Raw genomic sequence first — 21,677 nt, 5'->3', positions numbered from 1 at the left:
GTCTATGTGATAACTAAGGCATAAAGAGCAGGAATCCTTCTCTGTGTGCTGTACTGTGAATGGTAAACTTTATAGCAGCCAGTCTGTTCCCACCAGCTCAGAGTCGATTGTAAATTAAGGGATTATGCCCATAGAGGAAGAAAATGGTGAAAATGCAGGATACAAGTCATATCATGGCCAGTAATAATATTATTCCTCATATTCACAGAGAATAGCTTATTCTGAAATATTATTTGAAAGTATAGATGCTATAGAGCTTTTTAATACTGAGCACATGAAGTTATAGGCCTTAAAGGGAATCTAACAGCTTATACATGGTACCCGGTTCAGGGGCAGCATGTATCATATGTTGGCTTCATGATTTCAGCTGATTTAATGTTTAACTATGAAATGCTGCAGGGTTTTATAGAAAAACATAGTTTAATGGTAGGTGGAGTTATACACACACAGAGAGAGAGACCTGTCACTCCAGAGACAGTGAGTGGAGAGAAGCCATCAGGTACTTATCTGTCCTGACAGTCACCAACACGGCTTGATCCACTGTTGCCGAAGCGTTTCAGAGTTAAACATACATGGCTGAAATCATGCAACCAAGGTCTAATACATACTATCGATGGATCGGGTAATATGTACTAACTGTCGGGTTCCCTTTAATTCTGGAACTACACTTCTAAAATATTTTGATGGCAACCTGTTCCCTTATTGCTGTCTGGTGAAGTTTTATCATGGAAAACTTATATCAATTTAATTTCCTATTTTCTCATTCATCCTTTACACTATTTAGACCTTATTACAATATGTCTTAGACATGAACTTTTTTTTTTAGCTACTACTCTACTGCACTGAGATTAGCATATTATAATGCTATCAGCGAATTATGTCTTAGCACTTTTATGTATATATGTATATACATATATGGGATGATATCAAAGTAACAATACATTCTGTAGAATGTAAGCCCTCATGGGCAGGCCATCTTTCCTCTGTATCAGTGTCATTGTCAGATTGGTCGCCTTTGACCTTTGACACACTTAGTGCAGGAATGAATGTGTCGCATGGATTTATGTGTTTTTACATCAATTAAGGAATTTGCACTTCAGACCATGTGGGGTCATCATAACAGAACCAGACCCCAATCAGAGGACAACAAAACATTCACTCCTAATCTAGGAACTTTCCAGTATTTATGGACACAACTGATTATCACTTATCACTCTCCCATAATGACAGTTCTGTGCTGTGTTGTGTATAAATATGTGATTCTTCAGAATTTGCTTTAGTCTGTGCCTGATGAAGAGACCCGAGTAGTCTCGAAAGCTTGCAATTTGTTACCATCTTTTCAGTTAGCCATTAAAAGGTATCAACCACTGAGGACTCTCAATTCTAAATATTTTTCTATCTACTGGCCGGTACCGAGATATATATCTTTCCTGTATCTTAAAGTAAATAATAATAATTCTATATTTTGTCTTTAGAGCCAGCTTTCTACTTTGCTGACACTGATTATCTTGTTGATGAAAGTTCTGGGTATGTGGAAATTCGGGTGTGGAGAACAGGAACAGATCTCTCCAAAGCTGCAACGATTACTGTTCGCTCCAGGAAAACAGAGCCACTGTCTGCAGATGGTAAGAATGAAAATATAGGCCCACATTTATAAAAATCATAATCTGAGTCAAATCTATAGTGTGCTAATTTCTACTCTGCCACTATGTTTTAAAATGTTGTATTTTAATGAAAAATTTAGGACAGCACTTTTTAAGCATGATACCGTAGTACACTTCCAATGATAGATAAGAGACTGACCATTGTACCAAATGCAGCAAGTGAATGCAACATTTTGGCAAATTGTGGCCTTTTTAACCCCGTAGTAACGACACCAAATTTTTCAAATGTGACATATGCCACTTTATGTGATAATAACGCAGGAATGTTTGCACATATCCCAGTGATTTTGAGATTGTTTTTTGGTGACACATTATATTTTATGTTAATGGTAAATTTAAGTTTATATGTTATGCGGTTATAAATAAACATCAGCAAGCGGTGATGTCAGTGAGGTAACTGGAGTTCATGGGGTATGCTCTCTGATTATCTTACTGACATCAGCACCCGGCAGTGAAGCTGCGTTCTTCACTCGCAGCTCAGTGTCTCCTGGATGCCAGGCTAAATGGTTGTATTTTATTTGACCGCTCAGCAAAGCAACCAGATGTAGGACTTTATTCTGTGTGTGTATGTTTTTTTTATACATTAAGATAATGGGTTAGTAATGGGGGCATCTCATAGATGCTTCTTCTTCATTACTAACCCTTGGGCTTGATGTCAGCTGACATTACAAAGCTGACATAAACCCCAATACTATTACCCCATTTGCCACCGCACAAGGACAAGTGGGAAGAGCAGAGCCTTTGCGCCAGAATTGGCACATTGAATGGATGCGCCATTTCTGGGGTGGCTGAGGGCTGATGTTCTTAGTCTTGGAGGTGGCCATTATCCATGGCCCCTTCCTAGGCTATTACTATTAGCCCACCGGTGTCTGCCTAGCCTTTGCTCATTATTATTAATAGGGAGATCCCACATAACTTTTTTTTGGGTGTAGCCCCTTGTTAATAACCAGTAAAGGCTAAGTAGACAGCTGTGAGCTGATATTAATAGTTTGGGGAACTCCATGTTTATTACTCCTTAGCCAGAATATAAATATCATCCACCAGCTGTCCACTTTTCCTCAGCTGGTTAAGAAAAATACAGGACACCCAAATCCATTTTTTTCTTTTCTTTCTTTTATTTATTTGTTAGATAAATACATGTACAGTATGCTACACATGCACTGCACTGAGTATATAGCTCCATGGCATCTATCTATTTAACTATCTATATGTCTATCTTTGTATATAAGATTGTTTTATTAGATAAGAAACTAGCTTGAAATGACATACAGGATTACTATATGTAAAAGCTAATGCTAAAAAACCCAATGCATATGAATTCCATATGCCTGTCGTACGGATCCTAGATGAGGGAAAAAACGCACACTCACTTAGCACTTGTATGTGAAGCGGATCATAGGTGAGACTAGGTGAGAAAAAAATGCATGAAGCTCTCCAACTTTTCTGGATTAGAATCTCAGCTACTTTTTATACACAGATGTGAGCGCACCCTAAGGCTGGAGTCACACACAACGTATAAACGTATAAAAAATAAGAACCTTAAAGTGATGTGTATAATGTGGCCAAAGATATGGACCGCGTTATGTCACATTTAATGGATTGGAGGAATACGGGGGGTTATCCGCCCCTAAAGGTCTCCGTATCCATACTTAGGAATGGGGTACCACACTTAAATGAGGAGGGTTTCCCAAACCTTGTGACACTGAGTTGGGCTTATGCCCTGGTCCTTTAAATCAACGGCACATTTAAGTCCTTCCCGGAAAAAGAATATAACTCATGCCTGTTTGATCTGTGTGGTGGTGCTCCCTGTTATCCTCAAATTAACCATGAGTCCGTTATGGCCAGACGATACTTAACTTAAAATTCAATGCTCTAAATAAATTTTTATATATAGAGAGTTGGTATCTCCTATTGGCGAAGTTTTCCCTTAATCAACATGGCGCCGCGGTCTTCGGAGTGACTCTGCGCAGCTGCGGACCTTGGCATTATGGGTCTTTTGACTCTGATGTCACTGGCATGCGCAGTTGTGCGGGAGGACGCCGAGGACCGAGGCGTGCATGATAAGGATTATATCTGTAAGTTTCCTATGATCATGATGTATGGGACTGGAACACCTGATTTTTACTTGATTGATAATTGATTATTGAGGATATTTTAAGAATAATCACGCGACACGCAATATTCAATGTTCACTGACAATAAATTTGATGAAGGTATCCCATTTCACATTGATTCATTTCATGGATTGTTTTTCTTTGTAATTTATTTATATTTATAATTTTACACATAATGAATTTTGTAATGAGATTAGTAAGAGTTTCATATAAATGACTGTTTCACCCATGTGTTCACTGCTTGAGAAAGGATCTTGTATCCAAAACGTTGCCACACCGTTCAGGCAATAAAGTCCACTTTTTTCTATTTTTTTGTGCTGCTTTTTCTTATTTTGATTATGTTATTGGAAGCCATTGGACTACTGGCTGGGAGAGCTTTGCACAACGATTGAGGTATCTTGGATGCTGTTCCAACTTTTTTCTTATATATATATATATATATATATATATATATATATATATATATATATATGTCAGTGAGACACACATATATATATATATATATATATATATATATATATCTTTATGTTTCATACAGAGCTAGATAGCAGAATAGCCAATAATTCAATTGCCAGCTTCTGTAATATCATTATAGAACCCGACAGGATATGAGACATGGTTTGCATGCAGTAAACCATTGCACATCCGTTAGTTTTTTTATATGTCCCTCACTAATAATGTTAGTAGTGCGTGTGTAAAATTTTGGAGTTGTAGGTGTTAAATTAAAGGATTAATGTGACTGAGGGCAGATATTAATAGCCTAGAGAGGGACCATGGTTATTTCCCCCCCCCCCTCCCGGCTAAAAACATCTGCCCCCAGCCACTCCTGAAAAGGCGCATCTGTAAGATGCAGCAATTTTGGCACTTAGCCTCTCTCTTCCCATTGCCCTGTAGTGATGGCATATGGGGTAATAAGGGGTTAATGTCACCTTGCTATTGTAAGGTGACATTAAGCCCAGTTAATAATGGAGAGGTGTCAATAAGACACCTATCCATTACTAATCCAATAGTATAAAAAGGTTAAAAATTACATACACATGCAGAATAAAGTCTTTTAATGTAATAATTAAACACACAGGTTTTCCATCTTTATTACACTCCCAACCAAGCGAAGCCCTCGTTCTTCTGTAAAAATCCAAAATAAAAAAACAACAATATCTCATACCTGTCTGTGGTACAATCAAGTCCCACACTGCAATCCATCTCAAGGGGTTAAATAATTTACAACGGGGAGCGGTGCTAATGCTACCACCCCAACTGTAAACCACTGTGTAATAAATGAAAAGCTGCCTGCGCAGCCTCCCCACCTGACCGGACATGAACTCATTAGCGTGGGAAAGTTTCTGAACATTTTCCCACACTGTCAGTTCACCGCAGGTCAGGAGTCTGCGCAGCCTCAGTAACGTCAGCGGTATACTATACTATGTGTATACATTTATTTTATCTATTCTATTCTAACCTGTCAGTGTGATTTTACTGTACACCGCACTGAATTGCCGATTTTTCAAAAGGACACCGGTGCGTATTTTGCGCAAGTCACACTGATGGTGCGTGTGGTGTGGTTTTCTCGCACCCATAGACTTGCATTGGCGAATCTCGGCCGATATACGGTGAAAATCGCAGCATGCTGCAATTTCACTCTCACGTATAATACGGCCGAGAAAAAAAACGATGATGGGAGCTGCCCCATAGATCAACATTGGTCCAAGTAATATGCAATTTTTTATAGCATAGCACTCGTCCGTATTATACAGTGGTGTGACTCCGGCCTAAGCCAGAGAGTCATGCCACACAAAATAGTTAATAAATAACATTTCCCACATGTGTGCTTTACATCAGCACCATCTGTAAAATGCGATTTTATTTTCTTAGGATGTTAGAAGGTTTAAAAATATAGCACCAATTTTTCATTTTTGAAGGAAATTTACAAAACCTATTTTTTAGGGATTTATTCAGTGTTGAAGTGACTTTGGTGGACCTATAGATTGGAAAACCCCAAAAAGTGATACCATTTTAAAAAAAGCACCCCTCAACATATTTAAAACTGCTGGCAGCAAGGTGTCAGCTATACTGGACAGCTGACAGCTGATGCACTTTCACCCATTGGGGGATGCTATTATCTTATATCTCTGGTCAGAAAAAATAGTAGGAGGCCAATGTATCAAATGTAACACGGCAATATCAAATTTTGTGCAAATTAGCATTTCATGTATGGTAAAAATGTTTGCAACATACAGTAAATGTATTTTTTCACCAATTTTAACAACTATGGCCCTTGCAACTTTTTCTGTGACTTTTGTGTAAGTGTGCAATCATAAATGTCATCGTTTACTCCAAAAGATTAACCACACCAAAAAAAATGGAGCAAACAGAATGATAAATCTTCTCACTGATTTATCAGAAAATTGAAAAAAGCATATGTTTTTCTGTTCGTGGGAAAATTCTTGTATATAAGGAAATGTCATATCCTGCAACTTGCTCATCTATAATTTATTATTATCATTATTATTATTATTATTATGATCTGCAAAGTATCTTCTGAAAATTTGTTTTCTTTCCATATTTCCAGAACCAGTTCTACATGATAATATTTAAAATGTTGTGAATATAGCAAGATGGAGTGACGAATTGTATTAGCTTTTTTAATAAGTCATGATTCTTTTACCATACAGCCGGAACAGATTATGTCGGCATTAGTAGAAATCTTGACTTTGCCCCTGGTGTGAACGTGCAAAGTTTTCGAGTGACCATCCTTGATGACTTGGGCCAACCTGTTTTAGAAGGTCTTGAAAAGTTTGAACTAGTTCTTCGTATGCCTGTAAATGCTGCACTTGGAGAGCCAAGCAAAACCACCGTCACCATTAATGACACCATCTCGGACTGTAAGTTGATTAACATGACATAACCTGTTCTGTATAATACTGAAAAAAGTGAGGATTCCATATGATACATATTAAAACACTACTCCATAATTTTCTTTTTTTATTTTGCCACTGGAGTTGTATCGATAAGTTCTCTCCCCCTAGTAAACTTACCAGCTGCCATCTTCTGCTATTCTCAGTGCCGCTTTGCCCCTGATACATCATCTTATAACTGACCAGAAGTCAGAGGCAACAGTCACAAGCTCTCAATGTAAGTCTATGAGGGCCTCGTTCTGGCTCTCATAGACTTACATTGAAAAGTGACCTTTGTCTCGCCAAGCATTCACTGGAGTGAGGTCACAAACTGCAGAAGACAACCGTAGCTGCACTGACAACAGTAGAAGACAGCAGCTGATAAATATATTACTAGAGACAGGGAACTTATATTAGTGACACCACTCCAGAAGTGAAATAGAGAAAAAAATGCTGGAGTGATGCTTTATTGGTACAAAATTGATACAATTACTGCATCGTATATCATATCTGAATTTCCAAAATTGATATCTTACTTCTAAATGCCCATTCCTGTATGTACACTTTAGCACTTTCACTGCCATTATATCAAATTCCTAGCAATGTATTACTTGCAGTGCCTAAGGTGCAGTTCAAGGAGCCAGTCTATTTTGTGAACGAGAAGGATAAGCAAGCATCAGCTATCATATACCGAAGTGGTGATGTCCGCCAGAAATCTTCAGTTCGATGCTTCACACGACAGGGCTCTGCACAGGTTACACTGGACTATGAGGAAAGGCCAAATACTGAAGACTCTTTGGTGGTATTTCTAGCAGGTAATTTGCACAGCGTTTCAATCAGAGTATTTTTTATATGTAAGATGTGAATTCACTTGTGCATTTAACACTTTACACTATATGGCTAGAACTATGCAGGGACATGAGTCGCATGACAGCCATACTAGGATAATTCGCGCAACTAAAACCATCTGTGCAAGCTGTCTGTGACTTGCTGTCATGCGACTATTTTAGAGCTCTGATATTACTATGACAAAATGACCAAATCGCAGATAAGTCGCATACAAGTCTCAGTGGCATGTGACTTACACTGAAATCTATGGTAAGTGAGTCGAGTGTAATTTCTGACCAGCAACAGAAAATCCAAGGTACTTGTAAACATTTGCATTTCTGTGTCGCAGGAGATCGCAGATCGCAATGTGACAACAGGGGAAATCATCAGATGCAATGCGACACAGCAATTTCATAGTCCCATGACAAATATAGGCCTGTAGTTCTAGCCTTAGAATGTTAAAGTCATTTTATTCTCTAAAGGGAAACTATCATTAGAAAATGACCGATTGTTTATCTGTGGTTTTGTGTTAAATGTTTTTGTTAATTTTAGAAGTTTTCTTTATCACAATCTGCATTAAAAATAGAAAATAGAACTCTCTCAGTTTTCACACTGTTCACTCTGGCATCCTATTGTTTCAGGAAACAACACATGCATATAGCCACAATGGTGGGATTCAGGTTTTATCATTTTTAATAAAGTGTCTAATGAGCCTTTGCATAGGTCACGGTGAAGAGAGGGAGGAGCAGGGTTATCTGAGATATCATCTATTGCGTTTTCTGGATCCTGTGCTTTCAGTTGGGTAAAGAGGTGTTATCTGTAATTAAAATCCTGCTTATGATAACATGAAGACTTGCTATAAACATTTCCTGAAAGGACAGAATTAGAGTTCAAAAAAAGTCTCAGTTACCAGTGTGAAAATTGCAAGAATACTATTTTTTTAAGAAACATCATAATATGATAAATAAAACCATTGCCATTTTTTATATATACTGTACATATAACAGAAAAAGATGATTTAAACAATAAGTCATTTTCTAATGATAGCTTCCGCTTAAGTAACATGGAATCTTATTGGCATACTTCCTCAGGTGAGATTGAGAAGCCATGTATTGTAACACTAATGGATGACACAATCTATGAAGAGGAAGAAGAATTCAGACTAGTTCTGGGGACGCCAAAAAGTGACTCCAAATTTGGAGCTGCAGTTGGAGATCAAAAAGAAACACTGATGAAGATAAAGGATGTAGAAGACAGTGAGTTACTCTGTTCCTATGCGCTGATGGATAATGTCTGCTTGTGGTTATCTTATCACAGCATACAACTATTAGTTATATATATACATATAGAAATCAGGTCATTCCTTTACTAAATCATGTCAGAGGAAAGAAGGATCAGTCATGTTAAATTGCAATGCCCAATACTTTAGTTTTCCCTGGAAATAGTCTTCTGCCACAATACTTTGTAAACACCTGCACGCCCGGCTGACAAGAATATGCATGTATATGGGGGTAGGATGGCACAGCTGTAGGAAAAATGAGCTTTTGGCCAACAGTTTTCTGATGTGTATGAGCACCTTAACGGTATGATGCCAGCATACACACATAGTTTTTGAATCAGATGACGCTTCAGAAATACCTGGGCAGTGATTTTCCTCAAGCGTCTTCTAAGTCATCTTCTCTGTCATTTATGTGGAGTCATTTTTTTCATATATATAAAATAGTGGTCGTTTCCAAGTAAAACATGCCTGAAAAATGGTCAGGTCTCTTCTTTGAGCCGCTTCACAGCTTTTGAAACCTGAAATGGTTGAAAGAAAGCGCAAAAGACAGAATATATGGACAGTAAATAATTTTGACCATTATTTTTAATGTTTATTAAAGAGGTATTCTCAATTAAATTGCTTTAATTAGTTGGGCAGCATGGGAATAAGCAAGTTTGCAAATGACTTGCTTTTTTTACCTGTTGTTATTCTATTGCAATGACAGCTTTTATCTTTTATAGTGTACAGCTGCTTACATGGGACTGAGCCTCCGGTCCCTGGTCAGAGTGCGCAGTAGTTGCATTCCAGTAGAGAAGCTAACGGCTGTTATCCTGTCAAATGCCGTTGTTAATCTGTGACAGTGACATTTATGGCACCAAGCAGGGGGGCATAGCCGTGACATGGTCACAGGGCACCAGTCCATTGCCATGACAGATGGTTCTTCTGAAAACCTTTTGGGCCTGTCATTATGATCCTCCTGCCTCCTGTGAAAGCCAGCCTGTGACTAGCATTCATAGGAGTCCATAATTTCTGCTATACACCACAGTACTGTGGCATTGCTTATATAGCACAAGCGAGCAGATGATCGCAGTTACAAGGAGGACTAACAAATTCAGGGAAAAGTGATAAAAAAGGGTTAAAAAATATGAAATAATAATATAATATAAAATTTCAAATTAACCCCTTTCCCCCCAATAAAAATAAAAAAATAAAAAATATCCATATTTGGTATAACTGTAAAAGTCTGATTGGTGAAAGGAGAAACAAGAAAAAAATCAAAAAGCCAGAATTGTGGCCACTGCAACAACACAAAAAAAGTAGTAAGAGGTGATCAAAATATCTACCCCAAAGTAATATCAACAGAAACATCTACTTAGAGAACAAAAAACAAGTCCTCACAAAGCTCCATATACTGAAAATTGAAACTGTTATGGTTCTTGGAAAATGGTGACATGATCAAAATGTTTTTTTTACAAATTTCTGATTTTTTTTTTCACCACTTATATATACCAAAAACTTTGCATGCTGGGAATCTGCGTAATCACACTGACCTGGAGAATCATATTTCCATGTCATTTTAACCGTACAATGAATGCTGTAAATAAAAAACTAAAGAGCTATTGTGGAATTATGCTTTTTCGCTATTTTCATTTACTTAGAAATTTCTTTCCCGCTTTCCAGTATAGTACACGTTAAAATTAATGGTGTCATTCATAAGTACAACTCATCGCACAAAAAACAAGCCATGATACTGCTATATTGACGGAAAAATAAAAAAGTAAATGCTCTTGCAATAAGGGAAGGAGAAAAAAAGCACAAAATCTAAAAACCGTCCTGTCAGGAAGGGGTTACAATGCTCAATTCTGTAATGCTGTAGATAAGCCCCCGATGTATCATAAAAGATGAGAAAAAGAGGTTATATTATACTCACCCAGGGGCGGTCCGGCTGCGGTCCGATGGGTGTGGCTGTCCAGTCCGGCACCTCCTATCTTCATCAGATGACGTCCTCTTCTGGTCTTCTTGCCACGGCTCCTGCACAGGCATACTTTATCTGCCCTGTTGAGAGCAGAGCAAAGTACTGCAGTGCGCAGGCGCTGGGCCTCTCTGACCTTTCCTTGGGCCTGCGCACTGCAGTACTTTGCTCTGCCCTCAACAGGGCAAAGTAGGCCTGCGCAGGAGCTGCAGCGTGAAGACAAGAAGAGGACGTCATCGTATGAAGATGGGAGGCCCCGGACCGGGACCGCCCCTGGGTGAGTATAATCTAACCTCTTTTTCTTATCTTTTAGGCTACATCGGGGGCTTATCTACAGCATTACAGAATGCTGTAGAAAAGCCCCTGATGCCGGTGGGCTTAGCTCACCTTCGATTTTGGGGGTGACAGGTTCCCTTTAAGCTCTTTTCTAGGTAGAATCCTCGTGAAAATACGCTGTGTTCACATACTGCACCCTAAGGATGCTTCCACAGATGCTGCTTTTGTTGCGTTTTTATTGCCCCTATATTTTAACAGATAGTGAAGGGATATTTAGGCCATGTTCACACTTTCAGAATTTACAGAGTAAATTCCACACTGAAAATCCACAGTAATTCATAGTATAACACCAGTGAGTAAGGTTTTCAAAACATCATAAAACCTGCATGAAAAATAGTATACTGGGGATTTTTACATTTGTACCATGCTCATTCTTGTGCAATTTTCACTGTGTATCTCACCCTGCCTAATGCTTTGTAATGGAGTCTGGTGAAATCTGCAACAAAATCTCCAAGTAAATTACATATTACATTCTTGATGTTGGTGTTTCTCCCATTAGGCTGAAAAAGTATTAATTAAAATCGAAAATTAGAAGTGCAGTGAACTCATTTTTTACCATAAATTCAAATATCAACATTTGTAATAACTTCTTTAGGATAACAAAGTCCTAGTCATGTAGTCTATAAAGTTTACTGAATCTACTTTATTTCAATTAAGAAAATATACACAAAAAAAACTTCACCATTTCATGGAATTGAACACAAATGTTGATGTCTAACATACAATGTTTTTTTTTCCAAGTATGAGCCTTTTAATTGCTTCTTGTTTGTTACATTGCTTGATGTACAATAATTCCTTCTTTGATGTCTGTGTAATTTTATAGAACCGATCATTAGATTTTCAGAAGTGAAATATAGTGTTAAAGAGCCTCAGGAAGTCGGAGAAATTGCTGTTGTGAAGATCCCAATCTTGCGTGTTGGTGACAGTTCCAAAGTCTCCATTGTAAGAGTTCACACAAAGGATGGGTCCGCCACGTCTGGTGAAGACTACAACCCATTATCGGAAGGTATGGAATGTATCTGTATATATTCAATGCTATTACCTCTCAATCATTAAATGTAATATGAGACTTTATTATTACTATTCATCGTGTCCTGGAAGCTGACTGACCAGATGAGCTACAAGTATTTCCAGGCTGAGTAATGATCCTAATATTCGTAACCTTATTCAAGTAGAAAGATGAATCTTGAAAGAATGATGTGGCCTAGAGATCAGGGACCAAAGCAGCTCGTCTATGTTTAGTTTCAGAGGAAGGGGTCTTCTAGATGCGTCTAATAAGAGTTATTTTATACAATGATCCAAAACACATCTTCATTGTTTTCAGTATCTCAAGTGGGACAACACTGCAATACAGCTCATCGAGGGCACGGGAGCCAAGAGACCCTTACTGTGTTGGTATTAGATCTTCATTTATACATTTTCTTTCCACAGATATTGAGTTTAAAGAAGGGGACACTGAACATTTTGTTGACTTAGAAATATTATATGATGGGCAAAGAGAAATGCGTGAAGCTTTCACAGTTCATTTAAAACCAGATGATAACATGGTGGCTGAAACCCAGGTAGGAACCTTGCAGTGCTGTTTTATGTAAAAGAGAGGAGTTTAGCTTAAAAAAGTCCTAGCGGAAGGAAATCAGTATACAATACATTGCAAATATGTAATATAAATCCATGTATCGGGCAAAGTTATTACCATCATGTTGCATATCTTTGCAGATGAACAAAGCTATTGTGTACATTGAAGAAATGGATAGTGTTGCTGATGTGACTTTCCCAGCTGTTCCCCAAGTAGTTTCTCTTTTAATGTACGATGATACCACTAAATCAAAAGAAAATCCAAGTCCTCCAACTGGTTACCCTGTAGTGTGTGTAACGGTAAGTTTATTGAAACTGGTAAGATATTACTTTAATTTGCATAAAAAGGATTTTCAATTTTATACAACTTACAGAAAAGAAGTAGTTCAGTTTCTCAGTAGTTATTTCTCATTTTCGCCTTACATAGCATGCACAGCACCTTGGTTTTCACTCTCAAGGGCTTTACTATAGGTGGTATAAGCAGTGTTGTGAACTGTTGCTCCTATGATTTTTCTTCCCCGTCACAGATAATGCCTCTATGTACAGTTGCTTACAGTGGCATGGAAAAGTTTGGGCAACCCTGGTCAAAATTACTGTTATTGTAAACAGTTAAGCTAGTTGAAGATGAAATGATCTCTAAAAGTGCTAGTTAAAGATGACACATTTCCTTTGTAATTTAAGTAAAAAATATATATATTGTCATTTTCACATTTTAAAAATTACAAAAAGGAAAATGGGCCAATGCAAAAGTTTGGTCACCCTTGGAGATTTGTGTTCGCAGATAAGTTCGACCAATGTTTCAGACCTTAATTAGCCTGCTAGAATTATGACCTGTTCACTATCATCGTTAGGAAAGGCCAGGTGATGCAAGTTTCCCAGCTTTATAAAAACCCAACCTCCTCTAGCCTTGTCCCAAAAAAGAGCAGCCATGGGTTCTTCTAAGCAGCTGTCTAGCACTCTAAAAATGAAAATGGTGGAGGCCCACAAAGCAGGAGAAGGCAATAAGAAGATAGCAAAGCGTTTTCAATTTGTCCTTTCCCTAGTTCCAAATGTAATTAAGGATAGGCAGTTAACAGTGGAAGTCAAAGTAAGGTCTGGTCTTACTGACTGCTAAGTATATTACTGGGGCAGGGAACCACTTTATTGGTGAAATAAAAACAATGCTGGAGTGGTGCTTTAGGTAGTCACTACACACTTCTTTATAACCATTCTTCATTAGGATGCTGAGGGAACTATGGCCCCAAAAATATTATGACCCAATTCCAACTATGCTGCCTAGAACTATAAACATATACAAATGCATTTCTATATATTTATTTTGAAAAATAGACAAACTACTGTTTTAGCTTTAAACTATGAATAAAATGTAAATATAACAGAACATTTCTGGAAAATTGTACTTACATGTTACTCTAAAGTGTATATTTAGTTACAGTGATTGCCCAGGTCTACGATGGTGACCTACTCTTAGGACAGGTCATGATTACCAGATCACCGATGACCTTTTAATAGGTCCCATAGCACTGGAAGTACATAAAGTTCAGAGTTTGAACACCACAGCTCCGTACGCTATTCCCATGTGCTGTGCTCAGCTCTTATTCACTTCAATTTTGTCAGACTTCAAGTGATCACAAGTCACCAGTATGGCAGTCGTGTATAACCCCTTTAATCTGCATAATAGGTTGAGTAACTTTAATGACACAAGCTGGTATTTTGATCGATTTATTAACATACTGGTAACATCTCTTGTTTCCTAGGCATGCAATCCAAAATTTTCAGAATATGACAAAACAGGCTCCATCTGCGTTTCAGAGAATATTAACGACACGCTTACTCAGTATCGTTGGCTGGTCAGTGCTCCTAGTGGCAGTGATGGGGTAACCAGTCCTATGCGAGAAGTGGATTCTAATACCTTTTTTACTGACACCAAATCAATCACTTTAGACTCCATCTACTTTCATGCCGGTTCCAGGGTTCAGTGTGCCTCAAGGGCCGTCAATGCTAATGGAGATCCTGGTCTAGAACTGATGAGCCCTATAGTCACTGTCAGCAGAGATGAAGGTTAGTGAAAATCAATATAGTATTCTATAAATCATATAGCTAAAGATCTGGGATTCAAGACGTGAGACATCAAGGAGGAAGTACAAAGACGTTTTTAACCTCTTCTGCCTTCTCTTTTCTTACTTATTGTCCGTTGATTCACTGGGTATAGCATAGAGTAGTCCACTTGACTGATCCTTTCATTGTTAGTCAAATTAGACCCAACAATGCTTTGATAGTGAAAAATGATATTTATGGGAGCTTAACAAGTTATAATAGAAAACTACAATGTACAAATAGTACACAAGTATAGAATTATACCGTATGTCTAAACGGCAGGTTTATGGGAATTTGAAATATAATACTATTATCCATAAAATAAAGAAAAGAAGGTGCAGCAAGTCAAAATGGTCCTTATTCTTTGCTCATGTCAAATTTGGCAACACTTGGAAGCCATGCTTACATGAGCATTGACCCTGAACAGTAAAGTTCTGCTCTGTTTTCCATTAATCTTCTCTATTTTTGAAGACAAGATGAGGTAGAGTATACTCTAAGGCAAACATCTGGGTGAACTTTTTCATGAGGGTAGTGAGGCAAAATGTTTCATATATTTGCAGTATCTTTAAATATAACAAGAAGAGATTTTCTGCCAGTTTTATGCCAACCCTCCGGCAGTGAGAATTTTTTAAAATTTTGCAATTCACAAATCTGGCCTCATACTCACCAGGTTAAGCACAAGCACTTTCCCACCGTCCCACCTTTTGTTGAAGAGTGGTAAAAATTTCAAAAAAGTCACACGTCTTTCTGTACAAAATACTTGTGTCATAACTCGAGCACAATTCCCCCATATGATCTAGCAGTAATATGATGTGCTTTCTATGTACAGATTGAAATGAACCTTGTATTTTGTACATTTTTGCCAACTTCACTAGGATTAATTAATTATATTTGTTCTTTAAGGCCTTTGTCAACCACGTGTTCCAGGAACAGTAGGTGCTGAACCTTTTTCTGCGAAAATTCGGTACACTGGCCCTGAAGATACGGATCATCCTAATCTGATAAAGCTGACTGTAACAATGCCACATATGGATGGTATGAGTTCCATGTTGTACATTGGTTCTTAATATCCCATCAGCCTATTTAGGGGTAACAATAAGCATACATATTACTGTATGGCTATTGGTTCAAAATTGTTCAAACTCTAATGAATACTTGTTAAATCATAGGTATGCTTCCGGTTGTGTCAACTAGACACATGTCCAACTTTGAACTGACTCTCAGTCCTGATGGCACTCGTGTTGGTAACCACAAGTGTTCTAATCTCCTGGACTACAATGAAGTTCCTACCAAATACGGATTCATCACGGAGAACACCAAAAATGATGAACTGATAGGTGAAACATCCCCATACCAGTATAGTGCTGCTCTGAGATCACCTAAATCTTTGCGTTTCTACCGAAACCTCAACCTGGAAGCCTGTCTCTGGGAATTCAACAGCTACTATGACATGTCTGAGCTCCTGACAGACTGCAGCGGCACTATAGGAACTGATGGCCAGGTGAGTATGTATATATATTTAAGCAGTTCACCTGCCTCCAGCATGGTGGCTCAGTGGTTAGCACTGCTACCATACATCTGACCCAGGACCACAGCTGTGCAGGGTTTGCATGTGCTCCATGTTTTTATGTGGATTTTTCCTCGTACCGCTATTTCAACACTACAACTTGTTGGTATGGTAATTGGTTTATTATGAAACTGTCACTTGTGTGACTAGGTTAAGAAAGTTAGATAGTAAACCCCTCAGGGGACAGGAACTGATGTAAAAGGTGGTTGAATATGATGGAAAGTATCAGCATTTAGTCACATTGTAGAAATTGTGTAGGAGTCTTTGTATGGTGCTGTAGAACAGTATCCTTTAACCTTTTTAAGTCAAGTAACCACTAGGGACAATTTAGTACACCCACGGAAGAGATCAATTCTAAATGTTAACAAAATGTCACTATCCGTCAGGACAGCTATGTTTTAGGACAACTAACACCATTCAAATCACAAATCAAAGTGAATATGAAACACACAAGACCTCCTTTATAAAAACAGTCCATAAATTAAAAAAAACCTGGTTTTTAGACTCCTGACCTTCCCTTTTCCATACAGACCACCCATATATTTACCAACCGTAGACCATCCCTTTTTACAGACTCCAGACAATACCCTTCAATAGAACAAACCTCAAGTTACATTACACAAATCATAGCCCTTAAATGTACAGACCACCAGAACCCCGTTGCAATTTGTTAGATAAGATTATGGCAGTGTCCATTTTAATCTTCCGTTTATACGGTATACATCAAGCAGGACATTGGACATAGAACTGTTGTCTATAACATTCCGTATCATGGGAACATTTATGGTTATGTTGATATTTTTACAGGTGTTGAACTTGGTCCAGTCGTATGTTACCCTGCGGGTGCCTCTCTATGTCTCTTATGTGTTCCATTCACCTGCAGCAGTGGGTGGCTGGCAGCACTTCGATCTGCAGTCTGAGTTGAGGTTGACATTTGTATATGATACGGCCATTTTATGGAATGATGGAATAGGCAGCCCTCCAGAATCGGAACTACAAGGTAAGAGTCAATATTTAATAATCTTTTTTTTTATTCATTTTCAGCACCACAGGTGAGCAATTTACAGTCTGATCCACTTTTCAGATTTTTTCATTTGAAGAAGTGTCTCTCTCAGTAATATAGGCTGGAAAGATGCCAAGGTACTAAGGTCTGCATTAGCTAATATATCAGCACAGCTTCTATCCTGCACCTATCTCCACTGTATTTTCCTCCTTTTTTCACCTGTTTTCCCTGCCCACCTTTGAATACTTTCTCCCCTCTCCATGCTGTGAAAACCTGTGGACAAACATCTCCTTAATGCTATCTCTAAGACTATGAGAGTGGGAGAGCAGCGAGCCATTAAAATTAGAAGCAGACGCTCAGATGGATTTGTATCTTTTTTGCCAAGCACTCAGCTAGATAAAGGATTTACAGAAACTCTGCAACAGCAAAATGGTAGAAAATGTATAATGAAGACTATTGACAAAGCTGCTTAACTTTGCACTTAATAAGCAAATGAATAGTAAGAAAAAATATCTGTGCAAAGATGAACATGCTGTAGCTTTTAATGTCTACAACTATCACTATACCAAGCATTTGTCGATACATTAATGTACATACAGTGATCCACACACGGAAAGTAATAATTACATGTTTACTTTAGGATCCCTCTACCCAACCAGCATGCGCATTAATGAAGAAGGTCGTCTTGTGGTGAACTTTAAGACTGAAATTCGCTTCCGAGGACAGCTAGTCATGTCTCATCCAGGTAAGGTCCTAAGCTTCTTGTATAGGATGCCTGATGAGAAGAAGCAGGAGCCATTTTTGCTTCACTTGGATGTACTTTATGTCCTTGTTCATACTGTGTTAATTGAATTTGTCACTGTTCCTTGCCCGCTTCAGGTACTTCTCTGACATCCATGGTCATGTCTGCTGACCATCCTGAGCTCACCTTTACCTTGAACCTTCTTCGCAGTGAGCCCAGCTTCCGGCAGCCTGTGCAGCAGTGGAATTTTATTTCAGACTTTGCTGTAAGTAGCTGGAAAAAAAAATAAGTCTAGTGATCAAAAAAAGAACCTATTATGTTGAAAATGGAATCTGGTTCACAGGCAGGATGTGATAGATAAGGAGGAACTGATCGGGTTGATAGACACTTTTGTAGGAAAAGATTCAGTAAACTTTGCATTTTGTTCATTGAAGTCCCTGGTGTTTGTATACTTAGGAGTCCAGTGGGCGGTGCTATTCAGTGACTGGCAGCCTTCCTTGTATGATGGTACATACAGTGATAGCTGTCAATCACTGCGTAGGACCGCCTACTGGACTCATATGGGTCTCAATTAATAAAATACAAGTTATACTGAATCTTTTCAAGCAAATGTCTACATCATTCTGCTCATCTTCTTCTTTATACCATACTGTCCACCGATCACACTGCATGTACAATGTGTCAGTTTCCCTTTAATATATTTTATGCTCCATAAAGCAATGTATAATATTGGAAAGCAATATAAGTAAGTCCAGGAGGTAAGGATAATATTTTCTTAATATATTTAACACACTAGGAGCATTCAAAAGAGTGTGATCAGGAGCGGAAACGCTTTAACAATCATTACTTGGTCCCATACATCCAGGCAATATAGGAAGAATAATCATGCGATCATAGTAGCACCTATACTGTAACACTATAACATCTCTATTGAAGGGAAGGGTGCGTATTAACAAAGGGTGCACTATTCCATTTCTACATTATTAGTAGTACTTTACTAAAGATAAATCGTGATATTAAAAAAAATCTACAATCATTAAAATAATTGTACTAAGATAAGTGTGTACAGTGCGAAAGACTTTATCATACTATTAGGGGCAGGGCAGGGGTGGAGCCGAATGTGGCTGATTGGGTGGTAAGTTCTGGCTGAGCGCTGTAAAGCTTCAGGGCTCCATCTAGTGGAACTTGTCACGAACTGCAGACAACCAAAAAAGTGTACATGAAAGTGGACACATTTATCACTGAAGATTATAACAATTATTGTTATCTACTTGTAAGGTGTGCAGGGTGGTAGTCATGGGCGAGGGGCTGCTGTGTTCCCACACCCTGGTACCCCACAAGTAAATAGTGTCCCGTTAACCTTCTGCTGTGGGTACATTATAAGGGTATGTGCACATGTTGAGTAAAATTTCTGCACCATTTCTGCATTTCTTGGCAGGAAAAATTCAGCTGCAAAGACATGCAGTTTTGACGAGGTTTGGATGCATTTTTTGCCTGCGTTTTTTGATTGATTTGAGTGAAGTCAGTTGTGAAAAACGCAGGGCAAAAACGCACAGAGAACTGACATACTGAAGACTACTTTCTGCACCAAATCTGCACATCAAAAATACTCATCGTGTACATGACACATCAAGTGTCTCATTGATTTTGCTGGCATCAGGTTTTGTCACAAATCTGCTCAGAAAAAGCGCAAGAAATACATTTGCAATACACCAAAGCGCACCCGTTATATTATAGAGAGGAGAAAGAGCATGTTTTTCCCTGACACCGTCTTCCACACTTCTGTAGCCACCCTCAGTCCACAACCAGGACAGCCGGATGTCAAGCTGCAGTCGCCCTGTCTGTAGGAGACGGCACAGCATTGATCGCTGTATATGACTTTATGTGTGGAGGAATGAATAGGGGCAGTTACGGGTGTAGTATGGCAGTGTATATCATTGCTAGCGCTCACTCACACCACCATATAAACCGGACAAGTGCCCTCAGATCTTTATCGGATCAATGTTATTCAATAGGTGCGATATTGGATTGGTGCGAGAAAAAAATCAAATGCCACAGTAAAGCATCCGATATTTACAGATATATTACTATTCTGTTCTGCAACACAAGAAACTGTAAATTGTTCTGTAAATGACTAGTAGCTGCTGAATACAAAAATGGATAGCGCACGGATCACAACTGCGAAAAAAATCTAGATGAAAATTGTACCGATTTTTGGTACGCTCGTGTGACCCCGGGCTCCGTTGGGTGATTGTAGGCTATGTAACCACTATATTTGGGCACCATACTGTCTCATGCTTATAATTATGTTATTAATATACTTTATTATTCATGTTCTATATTTTAAAATTGTGGTTTCTCTGTTTTTTAGGTACGTGATTACTCGGGAACATACACTGTAAAGCTTATTACTTGTAGTGCATCTCCCAACCAAGAATACACCGTACCTCCTATATGCAACCCTCGGGAGCCTATCACATTTGATATCGATATTAGGTTTCAGCAGGTGAGGGGCAGCTCGCAGCCTAAATAGTGTATATTGGTAGCTTAAATGTCTGATATTGTTTAGAAATGCAAACACACATCTACGTCACATACTGGTGTATTGCAGGTCAGTGATCCCGTGTCCACAGAGTTCAGTCTGAATACGCTAATGTTTTTACTGTCCAAGAAAGAACTGTGGTTATCAGACGGCTCAATGGGATTTGGTGAAGGAACAGATGTTGCATTTTCTGAAGGTGAGATGTCAGTACCAGAGGAGGTAGGACCTGTCACCAGGTCATAAGTGACCAGTTTGTGCTCCTATTTTATTCCTGCTGCTCCTCTGAGTATTCCATTTTTGTTCTTTGAGTTTTTCTTTTTTTGCCATACGGCAAGTGTTTTTTTTAATTGTTTTTAAACAGGTTGTCTGGTGAGTTAAAGAGTAGCAAAAAATACATGGTTTTGCAATATTTGGTTCTGGGAAATATTCCTAAAACTTCTATGCCCACGTTTGGGCGGCATGAATCAGATGACAAGTTCCCTTTAGGCATACCATGTTACCATGTTGTTGAGTGTGACATAACTACTGAGCTACTAGAAGTCTCCTACCGTTGGGCTACGTGCACACAACATCTTCTACACACTGAGGTATACCTAAGCAAATCCGTTTTAGAAAAAAGATGGCAGTATTTTACCTGATGCGGCTTTGCTGACAGATTTGCAGTAGTTTTTTTCATTTTTCTATTCATTAAACTATAACTTGGTAGTAGATTCTACCCGAAGAATGAACATGTTACTTCCTTTTAACTAACCACTAACCAGTTTCTGAACCTTGAAGCGGTTAAAAGAAGTAACAAAACACTGAACAGCAATATCATTATTACATCGGTGTTCATTATGTTCACTTTTTGCGTCAGTTTTCGCGGCGCTTGTTCAGGCGGGTTTCAAGCGGAATCCACCTGAAAAACGCAATATGTGCACACACCTTTGGTATCATAGAGAACTGCAACTGTATTGTGTGGAGTAATGTTTTAGTTTTTTTTAGTATGTTGCAATTTATGTGACTCTAAAGTAATGATGACTCCTTTTTCCAAAACTTTTGCAAATGTCAAAAATAATGCTTCTTGAAAATTATGGTGTTCA

At 38.4% G+C, this 21,677-nt stretch overlaps 1 protein-coding gene across 3 annotated transcripts in view; it reads left to right on the top strand.

Moving 5' to 3' along the window:
- Positions 1–21,677, top strand: part of FREM3 (FRAS1 related extracellular matrix 3) — an 89,319-nt gene that overhangs the window by 59,869 nt on the left and 7,773 nt on the right. Inside the window, exons 7-21 of one of the 3 annotated variants that reach the window (XM_077279266.1) lie at positions 1,476–1,625; positions 6,451–6,660; positions 7,290–7,487; positions 8,592–8,756; positions 11,893–12,075; positions 12,501–12,631; positions 12,786–12,944; positions 14,402–14,705; positions 15,645–15,776; positions 15,911–16,242; positions 17,116–17,308; positions 17,952–18,056; positions 18,191–18,318; positions 20,425–20,559; positions 20,665–20,791. In XM_077279266.1, coding sequence (XP_077135381.1) covers positions 1,476–1,625; positions 6,451–6,660; positions 7,290–7,487; positions 8,592–8,756; positions 11,893–12,075; positions 12,501–12,631; positions 12,786–12,944; positions 14,402–14,705; positions 15,645–15,776; positions 15,911–16,242; positions 17,116–17,308; positions 17,952–18,056; positions 18,191–18,318; positions 20,425–20,559; positions 20,665–20,791 — 2,652 coding nt within the window. Of the gene's footprint in view, positions 1–1,475; positions 1,626–6,450; positions 6,661–7,289; positions 7,488–8,591; positions 8,757–11,892; positions 12,076–12,500; positions 12,632–12,785; positions 12,945–14,401; positions 14,706–15,644; positions 15,777–15,910; positions 16,243–17,115; positions 17,315–17,946; positions 18,057–18,190; positions 18,319–20,424; positions 20,560–20,664; positions 20,792–21,677 lie in introns of all 3 variants that reach the window. The other 2 variants (XM_077279267.1, XM_077279268.1) reach the window with 2 other exon arrangements.

This window comes from Ranitomeya variabilis, chromosome 1 (genome assembly GCF_051348905.1).
Source record: "Ranitomeya variabilis isolate aRanVar5 chromosome 1, aRanVar5.hap1, whole genome shotgun sequence".
NCBI classification, from domain to species: Eukaryota; Metazoa; Chordata; class Amphibia; order Anura; family Dendrobatidae; genus Ranitomeya; species Ranitomeya variabilis.
The sequence above is the reverse complement of the archived record's forward strand: the minus strand, read 5'-3'. Positions and strand labels throughout refer to the sequence as shown.